The 12,503-nt window shown below is 38.6% G+C and overlaps 1 protein-coding gene across 1 annotated transcript in view; it reads left to right on the top strand.

Moving 5' to 3' along the window:
• RECK (reversion-inducing-cysteine-rich protein with kazal motifs) overlaps positions 1-12,503 on the top strand; it is an 81,387-nt gene that overhangs the window by 61,854 nt on the left and 7,030 nt on the right. The window contains exons 13-16 of the mRNA XM_010846055.1: positions 1,238-1,378; positions 2,218-2,406; positions 3,723-3,845; positions 5,950-6,121. Of these exons, the coding sequence (XP_010844357.1) occupies positions 1,238-1,378; positions 2,218-2,406; positions 3,723-3,845; positions 5,950-6,121 (625 nt within the window). The remainder of the gene's footprint in view (positions 1-1,237; positions 1,379-2,217; positions 2,407-3,722; positions 3,846-5,949; positions 6,122-12,503) is intronic.

Below are 12,503 nucleotides of genomic sequence, written 5' to 3'. Positions count from 1 at the left end.
ATCTATTGATGTCCATGTGTAGAGTCTTCTCTTGTGTTGTTGGAAGAGGGTGTTTGCTATGACCAGTGCATTTTCTTGGCAAAACTCTATTAGCCTTTGCCCTGCTTCATTCCGTATTCCAAGGCCAAATTTGCCTGTTACTCCAGGTGTTTCTTGACTTCCTACTTTTGCATTCCAGTCCCCTATAATGAAAAGAACATCTTTTTTGGGTGTTAGTTCTAAAAGGTCTTGTAGGTCTTCATAGAACCATTCAACTTCAGCTTCTTCAGCATTACTGGTTGGGGCATAGACTTAGATCACTGTGATATTGAATGGTTTGCCTTGGAAACGAACAGAGATCATTCTGTCGTTTTTGAGATTGCATCCAAGTACTGCATTTCGGACTCTTTTGTTGACCATGATGGCTACTCCATTTCTTCTAAGGGATTCTTGCCCACAGTAGTAGATATAATGGTCATCTGAGTTAAATTCACCCATTCCAGTCCCTTTTAGTTAGCTGATTTCTAGAATGTCGACGTTCACTCTTGCCATCTCTTGTTTGACCACTTCCAATTTGCCTTGATTCATGGGCATTATCTTAGGCACCCAATAAATAAACAAATGAATGAATGTTTGTTTATGGAAATGCACAGTTGATCAGGAAATCCATTTCAATAACTCACTTGAATCATACCTCATGTTGTTTTTCAGTCCCTCAGTCATGTCCAGTCCTTTGCCACCCCATGGACTGCAGCATGCCAGGTTTCCCTGTCCTTCACTATCTCTCAGAGTTTGCTTAAACTCATGTTTATTGAGTTGATGATGCCAACCAACCATCTCATCCTCTGCCACCCCCTTCTGCTCCTGCCCTCAACGTTCCCAGCATCAGGGTCTTTTCTGTTGAGTCAGCTCTTCACATCAGATGACCAAAGCATTGGAGCTTCAGCTTCAGCATCAGTCCTTCCAATGAATATTCAGGGTTGATTTCCTTTAGGATTGACTGATTGGATTTCCTTGTTGATCAAGGGACCCTCAAGAGTCTCGTCCAGCACCACAGTTTGAAAGCATCAATTCTTTGGTGCTCAGCCTTCTTTATGGTCCAACTGTCACATCAATACATGACTAGTAGAAGAACCATAGCTTTGACTATACAGACCTCATGAGCTGTCCATTTGTTTCAGATGTCATTAATTCAGACAATTTACAGACCTCTTCTACTCTTTTGGGTGTTTAAACTGATCTGTTTTTGTATTTTCAGGGCCAAGTTCTTTAGGTAACATTGTAGAAGAGGTGACTCATCCTTGTAACCCAAACCCTTGCCCTGCTAATGAACTCTGTGAGGTAAACCGGAAAGGGTGTCCATCTGGTGATCCCTGCCTTCCATACTCTTGTGTTCAGGGTAAGAGGTGGGGTGGGGTGTGGGATGGGCAAGGGTATGTGCTGCTGTTGTTTCTTTATAGCAGTTATCTTTGGAATAAGATCATTTTCTAAATTATGTTTTTCAAATAAACGTGTATTATATATGTAAGCAGAGGAAGACAAAAAAATAATTTTCAGTAGTCATTTAGATTGTAAACTTATTTCACTTTCAAAACCAGATTCTCATAATGAGTCATAAGGTTCTTGACAACCAAAGGAAAAAAGAACCTTGGGCTAGTTTTTAAACATGGGAAGTAAAAAGGAAAAAAAAAAAAATTAAATAAGCATATCTCAAAGGGCCACTTATAATATTTGTATAATACTACATAAGCTATAGCATCATAATAAATCTTGTTAAAATTGAAAATAAACGGGTTTTCCCTAAGTCCAATCAAGTATTCACTTTTCTTTGAATTTAAGATGTGTCTTTATTCTATCACTAAAAGTTTTCTGACCAGATTATTCTAAAATTACTCTCAGTTGCCATGTTACATTTAAAAAAATACCTGTGTTTTTAAAATATATTTGATAAGCCTTAAAAAATTTTAAGAACTACTTATCTTACAGCATTTTTGTAAGAACTATTTCTAACTTTGGGGTATGTGTCCTTTAATCACCACTACTTCACAGACTGAACGTGGAATTTTTGTTTGTTTGTGGCCAGTTGAACCAAAGCAATTCCCTAGTTTAGTGAAAGTTCTATTATGTAATCTTTAGTGGCCACACAATATCTATAAAACTTATGTGAAGTGTATCTGATATCACAAAACAATATCAGGGAACAGTACCAGCTCTCTCAGCTCATTTTTGTCCCTACAGGCTGCAAATTGGGAGAAGCATCTGATTTTATTGTCCGTCAAGGGACACTGATCCAGGTGCCATCATCTGCAGGGGAAGTTGGTTGTTATAAAATTTGCTCGTGTGGGCAAAGTGGACTCTTAGAAAACTGTATAGAGATGCACTGTATAGACCTTCAGAAGTCTTGTATTGTTGGAGGAAAAAGAAAAAGTGAGTCTTGAACTGTTTTTGTTTTTTTGTTTTGTTTTGTTTTTAACACAAGATTAGTTTTATTAACTTGGTAGGGAGAACATTGGATGGGTTCTCACCAGAGAGTAAAAGTCTACAAATCAGATATTCTAGGGAAGTATTTTTCAAACTCTGTGGAACACAAGGACTTCTAAGGAACCTTCTTAGAAGCCTCATCAAGAAGGGACTACTAACAGCTGATAGTAACTAACACTTACTGAACTCTTTACTGTGTGCTAATACTGCGCTAAGTCTTGGCCTGTGTTATCTCATTAAATCCTCCCAGTTGTTTGATATGGGTACTAATAAGGAAGCTGATGCTTAGAGAGGTCACCCAGCTAGTAAATGACCAAAGCAGAATTCAGTCCTAGGCCTATTTGACAATAAAGCCCTTGCGCTCCATAGGCAAGGACACAGGTCTGCTCCTTCCCACCCCTTTCTCAACAGTCTGTCTCTGCTTTGCCCCTTTCCCAGAAGTAAAACCCAGAGGTTGACATCATGGAAACCAAAGGGATGGGAACTACACTGTTGGTTAGGGGTTGGGAGAGAGCACATTAAGAGTACCTCCCCGTTTGATCACCTTCTCTAAAAGTCTGAGGATCTTGCTTTCTCAGTGCTTCCTTAAACCATCTTTTGCTTATAGCCCTTAGTAACTCTTCATATCAATATATAACCTCAAAAACTGTGAAAAAAAATACCACTTTTGAGAATGTGCTCCCCACCCCACCTGCTCATTCTGCTACCTCTACATCCATCCCCCTCCCCATCAACTAGAGTAGTTCAGCTTTTATATGCCTCTTGTTTTACTCTTCTGTGTGAGATCTTACTTTAAGAAGAGTACTTTTGACTAAAAAGAGCTTGCAAATTTCTGCTTAGACCAGCAAGTCAGGTATTCATTGCTTAGTCCATATTCTAATTAGCTAAAATGTAACATAGGTACCTTGAGTCACAGAAAACATCAGAAGATAAACTCATTCTTTCCATAAACTTTCACTGAGTAAATACCTTTTCTGTACAAAAGAACCTCGGATGAGGAATTGAAGTCATGCTTTACATGATAAGATAGGAGAGAATTTGGAGCAGTCTAGTGAGATGAGCATATTAGGGGTTTGGAGGGGATATGGTGGGAGGTCAATATGAAAATACCAGTATTACAAGTTTAATTCCCTAGTTTATATATTCAGAAGTCATCTTTCAAGAATTTCTATTTTAAAACTTTTTAAACTATGTAATTTTTAATTTGTGATTTATTTATAAATTCATGACATAAATTAGCATTTTATTTCTCTTTCTCTCAGGTCATGGAACTTCCTTTAATGTCGACTGCAATATCTGTTCTTGTTTTGCTGGCAATTTGGTGTGTTCTACCCGCCTGTGTCTCAGTGAGCACAGCTCAGAAGATGACCGTCGTACCTTCACAGGTAACCGTGGTGATCCAGCAGCTTTCCTCATCCTCTGTACCCATTTTCCCTTGAAGGCAGCATCTCATTAACTGCAAATGTTCACAGTAAAGTAAATACATAACCTGAGAGCAAGGTACTTTGCTCTCTGGATCGCTTCCTCCTCTATAAAGTGAAGGCATTAAAGTAAGTGGTTTCTTAAGGTCCTTTTGGAATTCCGTAAGTCAAAAAGAACAGGGCCAGTGATTGGTATAGTTTTAGTTACATGGAGTTTTTCTACCTGCTGAAATACCCATTTGCCCCTACCACTATAGTCCAAAGTGTCCCTGTATTTTGTAAATTTGTTTCTGTGTTTGTTTTCTTTAACCATGTTCTTCCTTGTCCTACCTTGGCTTTCTGGATTCATATAGGCAGGGACCCCTATAAACAAAGCTACTGGAAGAAAAAGTAAAGAATGTTTCTCCCAATCTAGATATAAAATCTAGAATTTAGGTATGTCAAGTCTGGGAGTTTTCTGGAATGTTGAAGGGTGGTAACAATAGCAAGACAAAGACAGAGGTTGTAAACACCTTACATAGATTCCTTCCATTCATATCTCCTTAGGGAGGGGGAAAACAGGAAAGTAACTTGGGAAATTATTGTAATTTTGAAACTTAATTTTTATGAACAGTCAATCAAGAATGTTACTTTCTTGACTTTCCTAGGCTTTATGCTGCTGGTATTATGCTCACATCAGCCACAGTAAGTGACAAGGTTAGTGAGATGAGATGCTCTTTTCTTGAGAAGAAACTCCAGTTGTCAACAGCAACAGCATAGTTGCCAGTATTTGCTGGTATCTACTTTTTTCCCAAATCTGGTTCTGGGCAAAGAGGAGTTAGGTAGTTGCCCTTAAACCATTTCTTGCTGTTGCAGCAGCAGCTTGACTCTGAGTTGGTATTACACATGGAATAGGGTAGGAAGAGAACAGAATAGGGTTTACCAACCTTGTATCTCTAGCACATTGGAAATAAAAGGGAGATCAGAAACAAGAAGTGAATGCAGACTGATGGGGAAATAGAGGCAGGACCAGCTCCATCCCATCCTCTATCCACCCTAATGAGTGCCAGGGTTTGCTACTTTATTGTCTTGTTGTTGTTGTCCTTTATTTTTATCCTTTATCTGCTGTGCTCTGATGAGGACAATTCATTCTGCCTAGAGAAACCGAAAAATGATGTGGGATGAGAAATGAGCTAAAGATTTACAAGGAAGACTTTTACTTATTTACATCATCACAATGTTTTTAGAAGTTAAAGTTTACAACTAGCAGGACCCTTTTTCCCTGTAGTGTGTAGCCCCTCATGTCCTGGGATAAGTTACATCAATGGCTATTTAATGGGATTTCCCTGGTAGTCCAGTGGATCCCTGGTCAAGGAACTAAAATCCCATAAGGCATGTGGCACAGACAAAAAAATAAAAAAATAAACAGTATTTAGCTAGCAGATTCTAAGGAGATTTTACTGGCCACAAAGTATACACATCTGGGGGACTCAAATAGGGCCACAGTCTACACAGGACTCAGAAGGAGATGTTCATAAAAATTCTTAAGTTTTAAGTTACAATATCTTCCCAAGTTACTAACTTCTTGTTCTTTCTCCTCCCTAAGGAGGTGGAAAGAACCTATGTGAGGCGTTTACAACCTTCATTCTTTGTCTTGTTTTTTGGTATTATCCTTGAACATTCTGGAAATCCCCTAAACCAGAATCAAACATCTAAATTCCAGATTCTATATATCAAATTGGGAGAAACATTCTCCTACCCGTAGTTTCCTACCCGTAGTTTAGTTTGCAAGGATCTCTACCCCTGGGATCAAGATCTGGAAACCCTCAGTTAGCAGGCAATAAATGGAACAAAGGAAAGTCATTGTGCAGACACATGGCTTTTCAGAACCTTGCCACCTTTAAAAACACTGAGATGGGAGGATATGCCCCCTTCCATTCAGCTCCCCATCCTCCCCCCACCCCCCTGACCTAATGTTAAATTCTGTTTTAACCTGAGACCTCTGGCTGCTTGTCAGTGGTTTACCTTAATTAGGAAACAGAGGAAGGGGCCATACAAGAGCAGTTGCTGAGGTGCTGTCCCCCTGCAGGTCTGCCCTGCAACTGTGCAGATCAGTTTGTCCCCGTTTGTGGGCAGAATGGACGCACTTACCCCAGCGCCTGCATTGCTCGCTGTGTGGGCCTTCAGGACCATCAGTTTGAGTTTGGATCATGCATCTCAAAGGATCCATGTACTCCTAATCCCTGCCCAAAAAACCAAAGGTAAGTCAAATGCCTCCTTGTCTTTTTCAACTGAAGGTCACCACTTACTCTATACCAGACAGTGAAAATACAAAAATGAATTAAGATGCTCTCTCCCCTGAGAAGTTAGAGTCTCGAGGGAAAGATCCAGGTAAAGCTGCTTGGTAATATGCTGTGATTAGGGGCCCAGAGGTCAAGCAGTTGACACAGCCTGGAGGAACCTGGGAAAGCCTCTAGAGCACGTGGTAGTTAGCCGGGAAAATGAGGAGGAGACTGCCAGCAAGGTTTACGGTAGAGGAGAAGTGGTGTTCATGAAGGCAGAGAGAGTAACCAGAGCAAATCTCTTGGCTGCTAATGAGAGAGCATGGTGTATGCCGGAAGCTAGACCAGTTCTGTAAGACAGAAACAAAGTGTGAGGCAAGGAGAAGCGGCAGCTAAGACAAGAGAAATGGATGCATTCTTATTATTAGTTACTGATGCCTGGTAGTAATAGAAAATAGTCTACTTAAAACCTGCCTCCACTGTACAGATCGAACATGAGAAATCTCTGGAAGTGCACTTTCAGTATTTTATGAAGATATTTGTTTAGGGACTCCTCTCTCTGTGGTTTCCTCAGGAGCTCAGAGTGCAGTTGACGTCACCTTAATGATGGATTTCTGCTTGTGGTCACAGGTGAAGGGTCCTGCTGATTCTCTTAGGTTTCAAGCTTCTGGAATTGAAGTTTTCACTGACTGCCTCAGAGAGCTGAGTAAGACACGTCCCAGCACCACAGTCCTTGCCTTTTGAAGGTTTTGTGGAGAATAAGCAATTGCTTCTCCATCCCGAAAACCTTGGTGCAGTATGAAGGGAGAGAAGGAAAATTTTCTCTTGTGTTAAATTTATTTTAACAAATTCTCTTTTACCAAAGAGAATTGGTCCCTGTCTAGCAAAGTTTACATCATGAAAACTAAGCCCAAAGAGTTGTTCTGCAAAGAAGATAGGGTGTTATGCATAAGAAAACATGATAAAGAAATAAGTCAAAAGGATAATATAGTTGTGTCGGGACATAGAATTGAGAGTTGTTTTGGTATCTGTTTATCTGTTTGCTTCCTTCTGTTTGGTAACCTTTCTGAACAAGATTGGCTTGCTTTTATAATAAAACCACAAATCTCAAAAATGGGAAGTCCTGGCTGGGTATAATATAAAATCAATATAAAAGAACAGTTTGAAAAATACAACTACATGAAAATGAAGTTTTTCTGCATGGTAACAAATGACAAACTAAGAGAAATCTTAAGAGAAAGGGATTTCAGTACAATCTCTGATAATATAAAGAACCCCTACAAATCAATATGAAAAAGATAAACAACTTAATATATTAATAAAAATAGGCAAAGATCTATAACCAGTGGAAAATGGACCAAGGACATAAACATAGGAAAAGAAATACAAATTCTTCTTAAACACTTAAAAAGATGCTTTTATTACTTGGGGGAGCAACTCTAGCTACTGTATACAAACCCCCAAATATCAGTACTTCTACATAGTGGAAGTTCAACTACAGTCCATTTGGGTGGTCAGCAGGTGGCTTTCCACATGTGATTCAGAAACTTAGGATCTTTCCATCTAGCAACTCAGCCAGCTCCTACAGCCTCTAGTCCTCCTCTGTCAGGCAAATAAGAGAAGGGACATGATGGAGGTTGCTCCTGAAAAGCTTTTATAGGCCAAATTAAAATTCATCTCTACTTCTAGCCACATTCCATTGTCTAGAGCTTATTCATTTGGCCAACACTTCCAGGGAGGCTGGGAAATATAATCTAGATGTATGCCCAGGAAGAAAATTAAACGAATTTGATGAATGAGCTCTAGCCAATCTACCACAATGCTTAACCTCTCTCATATTAAGAGAAATATAAATTAAAACTATAGTTGTGTACCATTTTCCATCTACCAGATTGGTAAAGATAAAAAAGTTTGATAGCAAAATACAGAGAAATAGGCACTCCTATACAAGAGAGGATTGGGGCAAAGATTGGTACCTCCTCTACGGAGGGCAGTTTGGCCAAGCATATCAAAATTTTAAGTGCACATGCTCTTTGAATCAGCATGTATAAATGCTTGTTCTTATATAAAATATCTCTGGAAGAATAAATAAGAAGTTGGTAATAAGTGATTACCTCCAGGGAAGGTGGCTGGGATACAAAGAATAGGCAGGAGACTTACTTTTCATTATATACAATTTTGTCTTTTCATTTTCTCCATGGGCTTATATTATCTGTTCAAAAAATAGTTGTTTAAAAAATAGAAATTTAAAAATAAATGAACCTGTATTCATTCATCAAGTATCTCCTGTTGTACTGATCTTTCTAAACACTAAGACACAGTAGTCAACAAGACCAAGTCCCTGCCCTGATAGTGTTTATTGTAATTTGTTGCCCCCTCCCTGATTCTCAGCCTTTCCTGTTGATCCTCTTATTTCTGTGTATTCAAATTAGTAATGTTTTTTCTTCCAAAATTACCAAATTTCTCGTGATATTCTTTGTCCTCATTCCTTCATGTTAATAGATAGTGAAGTTCTAAATAGTCTTCTTTTTTATTTCTCTTCAAATGTCTTAAATTTCTATAAAATTGTAACTTAATGCATTCCAATTTCTTTCTTCTAGTTTTTTTGAGATAGACTTGACATGTGGCCCTGTATAAGTTTAAGGTGTACAGCACAATGATTTGATTTACATGCATCATGAAATAACTACCAGAGTAAGTTTAGTGAACATCTATCATCTTGAAGAAATTGAAAAAAAATTTCTTCTTGGCACTAAGAGCTCTTGGGATTTAGTCTCAATAACTTCCATATATAACTCTCAGCAGTGTTAATTATATTTATCATGTTATACATTACGTCACTATGTTATAACTAGAAGTTTGTTATCTTTTGACTCAGTTCAGTTCAGTTCAGTCACTCAGTCATGTCCGACTCTTTGCCACCCCATGGCCTGCCAACACGCCAGGCTTCCCTGTCCGTTCGTCACCAACTCCCAGAGCTTGCTCAAACTCATGTCCATTGAGTCGGTGATGCCATACAACCATCTCATCCTCTGTGGTCCCCTTCTCCTCCTGTCTTAAATCTTTCCCTGCATCACAGTCTTTTCCAATGAGTCATTTCATCACATCAGTTATTTCAATGAATATTAAGGACTGATTTCCTTTAGGATTGACTGGTTGGATCTCCTTGCAGTCCAAGGGATTCTCAAGAGTCTCCTCCAACACCACAATTCAAAAGCATCAATTCTTCAGCACTTAGCTTTCTTTATGGTCCAAATCCCACATCCATACATGACTACTAGAAAAACCATAGCTTTGATTAGATGGACTTTTGTTGGCAAAGTAATATCTCTGCTTAATATGCTGTGGTTGGTCATAGATTTTCTTCCAAGGAGCAAGCATCTTTTAATTTCATGGCTGCAGTCACCATCTGCAGTGATTTTGGAGCCAAAAAAATAAAGTCTCTCACTGTTTCCATTGTTTCCCCATCTATTTGCCATGAAGTGATGGGGTCAGTTGCCATGATCTTTGTTTTTTGAATGTTGAGTTTTAAGCCAACTTTTTCAACTCCTCTTTCACTTTCATCAAGAGGCTCTTTAGTTCCTCTTTACTTTCTTCCCTAAGGATGATTTCATCTGTATATCCGAGGTTATTGGTATTTCTCCCTGCAGTCTTGATTCCAGATTGTGCTTCATACAGTCTGGCATTTCACATGATGTACTCTGCATTTAAGTTAAATATGCAGGGTGACAATATACAGCCTTGACATACTCCTTTCCCAATTTGGAACCAGTCTGTCGTTCCATGTCTGGTTCTGACTACCTTCATCTAAGTCTCCCTCCCCTCACCTTTTGCCTCTGGCAACCACATATCTGATCTTTTCCTATGAGTTTGTTTGTTTTAAAGTATAATTGACCTACAACTCTGTGTTAGTTCCTGGTGTAAACATAGTGATTCAGTATTTCTATACATTTTGAAGTAAGTTTAGTTACTATCTTTCACCATATAAAGATATTACATAATTATCAACTCTGTTCTCCATACTGTACATTTCATATCTATGATTCATTTATTGTGCAACTGGAATTTTGTACCTCTTGGTCTTCCACACCAATTTCTGTCCTCTCCCCACTCTCCTCCCCTCTGGCAATCACCTGTTTGTCTCTGTACCTACACATAGATACAGATACACATAGATACAGTCCTTTACTATTCATTCATTTGTTTCATTTTTTACAGTCCACACGTAACTGAAATCTGTCTTTCTCTTTCTGTCTTATTTCACTTTAGCATAGCGCTCTCTAGGTCCATCCATGCTGTAACAAGGTTTCATTCTTTTCTATAACTGAGTAATATTCCATCCTGTGTGTTCACATGGGTGGCATACATCACATGCACACAGAAGGGTTTCCTTTTCTCCACCTCTTCATCAAGACTTATTTGTTGTCTTTTAGATAATAGTCATTCTGACAGGTATGAGGTGATATCTCATTGTGATTCTGATTTGCATTTCCCTGGTTACTGAGGATGTTGAGCATCTTTTCTTGTGCCTTTTAGCCATCTGTATGTCTTCTTTGGGAAAATGTCTCTTCACATCCTCTGCCCATTGTTTGATTGGATTGTTTAGGGTTAGGGGTTTTTTTGTTTATTTGTTTGCTTGTTTGTTTTGATTTTGAGTTCTTTGCATATTTAGGATATTAACCCCTTATCACATATATCTTTTGCAAATATATTCTCCCATTCAGTAGGCAGCCTTTTCATTTTGTTGATGGTTTTCTCTGCTGTGCAAAAGCTTTTTAGTTTGATGTAGTCAACGTTTGTTTATATTTGCTCTTGTTTCCCTTGCTTGAGGAGACATACCTAAAAAATATTACTAAGACTAATGTCAGGGAGCATACTGCCTGTGTTTTCTTCTAGAAGTTTTATGGTTTCAGGTTTTACATTTAAGTCATCGATCCATTTTGAATTTATATTTGTGTATGGTATGAGATGATGCTAAAGGTGAAACTCCAGTACTTTGGCCACCTCACGTGAAGAGTTGACTCATTGGAAAAGACTCTGATGCTGGGAGGGATTGGGGGCAGGAGGACAAGGGGACGACAGAGGATGAGATGGTTGGATGGCATCACCAACTCAATGGACATGAGTTTGGGTGAACTCTGGGAGTTGGTGAAGGACAGGGAGGCCTGGTGTGCTGCAATTCATGGGGTTGCAAAGAGTCGGACACGACTGAGCGACTGAACTGAACTGAACTGAACTGATGGTGTGAGAAAGTGGTCCAGTTTGGTTCTTTTACATGTAGTTGTCCAGTTTTCCCAACACGATTTATTGAACAGACTATCTCTTACCCATTGTATATTCTTGCCTCCTTTGTCATAGATTATTTGCCCATATAAATGTGGGTTTATTTGTGGACTCTCTGTTTTGTTCATTGATCTATGTGTCTGTTTTTGTGCTAGTACCATATGGTTTGATGGCTATAGCTATGTAGTATAGTTTGAAATCAGGAAGGGCTCTGTTCTTCTTTCTCAAGATTGTTTTGGCTATTCAGGAACTTTTGTGTTTCCATACAAATTTTATAATTATTTGTTCTAGTTCTATGAAAAATGCTATTTGTATTTGATAGGGAGTGCATTGGACAGTTACCTTGGGTAACTCATTTTTAACAATAGTTCTTCTAATCCATGAGCATAGTATATCCTTCCACCTGTTTGTGTTGTCTTCAGTTTATCAGTGTCTTATAGTTTTCCTTAGTTATTTATGCTTGTAAATTGGATTGTTTTCTTAATTTGTCTTTACATACATCCTGATTTTAAATCTCATCAGAAAAGGTAGCCATAGGTAGTAGTAGTGATGGTGGTGGTAATTTTGTGTAAAAAGAAGTAATTTCCTTTGAAATTATATGATGTTAGCTAATATATTCTTCTCCTTTTATGTTATAGGTAAATATCTGTGTATCCTATTATTTTAAATACCCAGTAAAAGTTAAACATTTTCTTAGGTCCTGTCTTCTTATAGAAAATTATAAATACCCTTTATAGAAATGAGAGAGGCAAAATAGTCTAAAAAAGAAAAGAACCATCCTCCCTAACCCCTCTGAAGAAGTTCAGAGATTGAGAACGAAGCCAGATCTGGGTATTACTAGGAAAACCCAGCTTCATGGTGTGGCATTCTCTCAGTGATTCACAACCAGCCAGCATCAGGTCCTCAGCCTTATAAACACAGAAGCCTGAAATTTTCAGCGTATGCTGTGAAGTTTTCTCTTAAGATAGACTCATATTAGCCAAGCTGATAATTAAGTCCCTGAGAAATGCTTCATTTATTATTGATAAGAATGCCTCCAGCATTGGACCCTGACCTGTCTGGTGGTCTCGTATCATGC

Source organism: Bison bison, unplaced genomic scaffold (assembly GCF_000754665.1).
Source record: "Bison bison bison isolate TAMUID 2011002044 unplaced genomic scaffold, Bison_UMD1.0 scf7180017864230, whole genome shotgun sequence".
Classification (NCBI taxonomy): domain Eukaryota; kingdom Metazoa; phylum Chordata; class Mammalia; order Artiodactyla; family Bovidae; genus Bison; species Bison bison.
The sequence above is the reverse complement of the archived record's forward strand: the minus strand, read 5'-3'. Positions and strand labels throughout refer to the sequence as shown.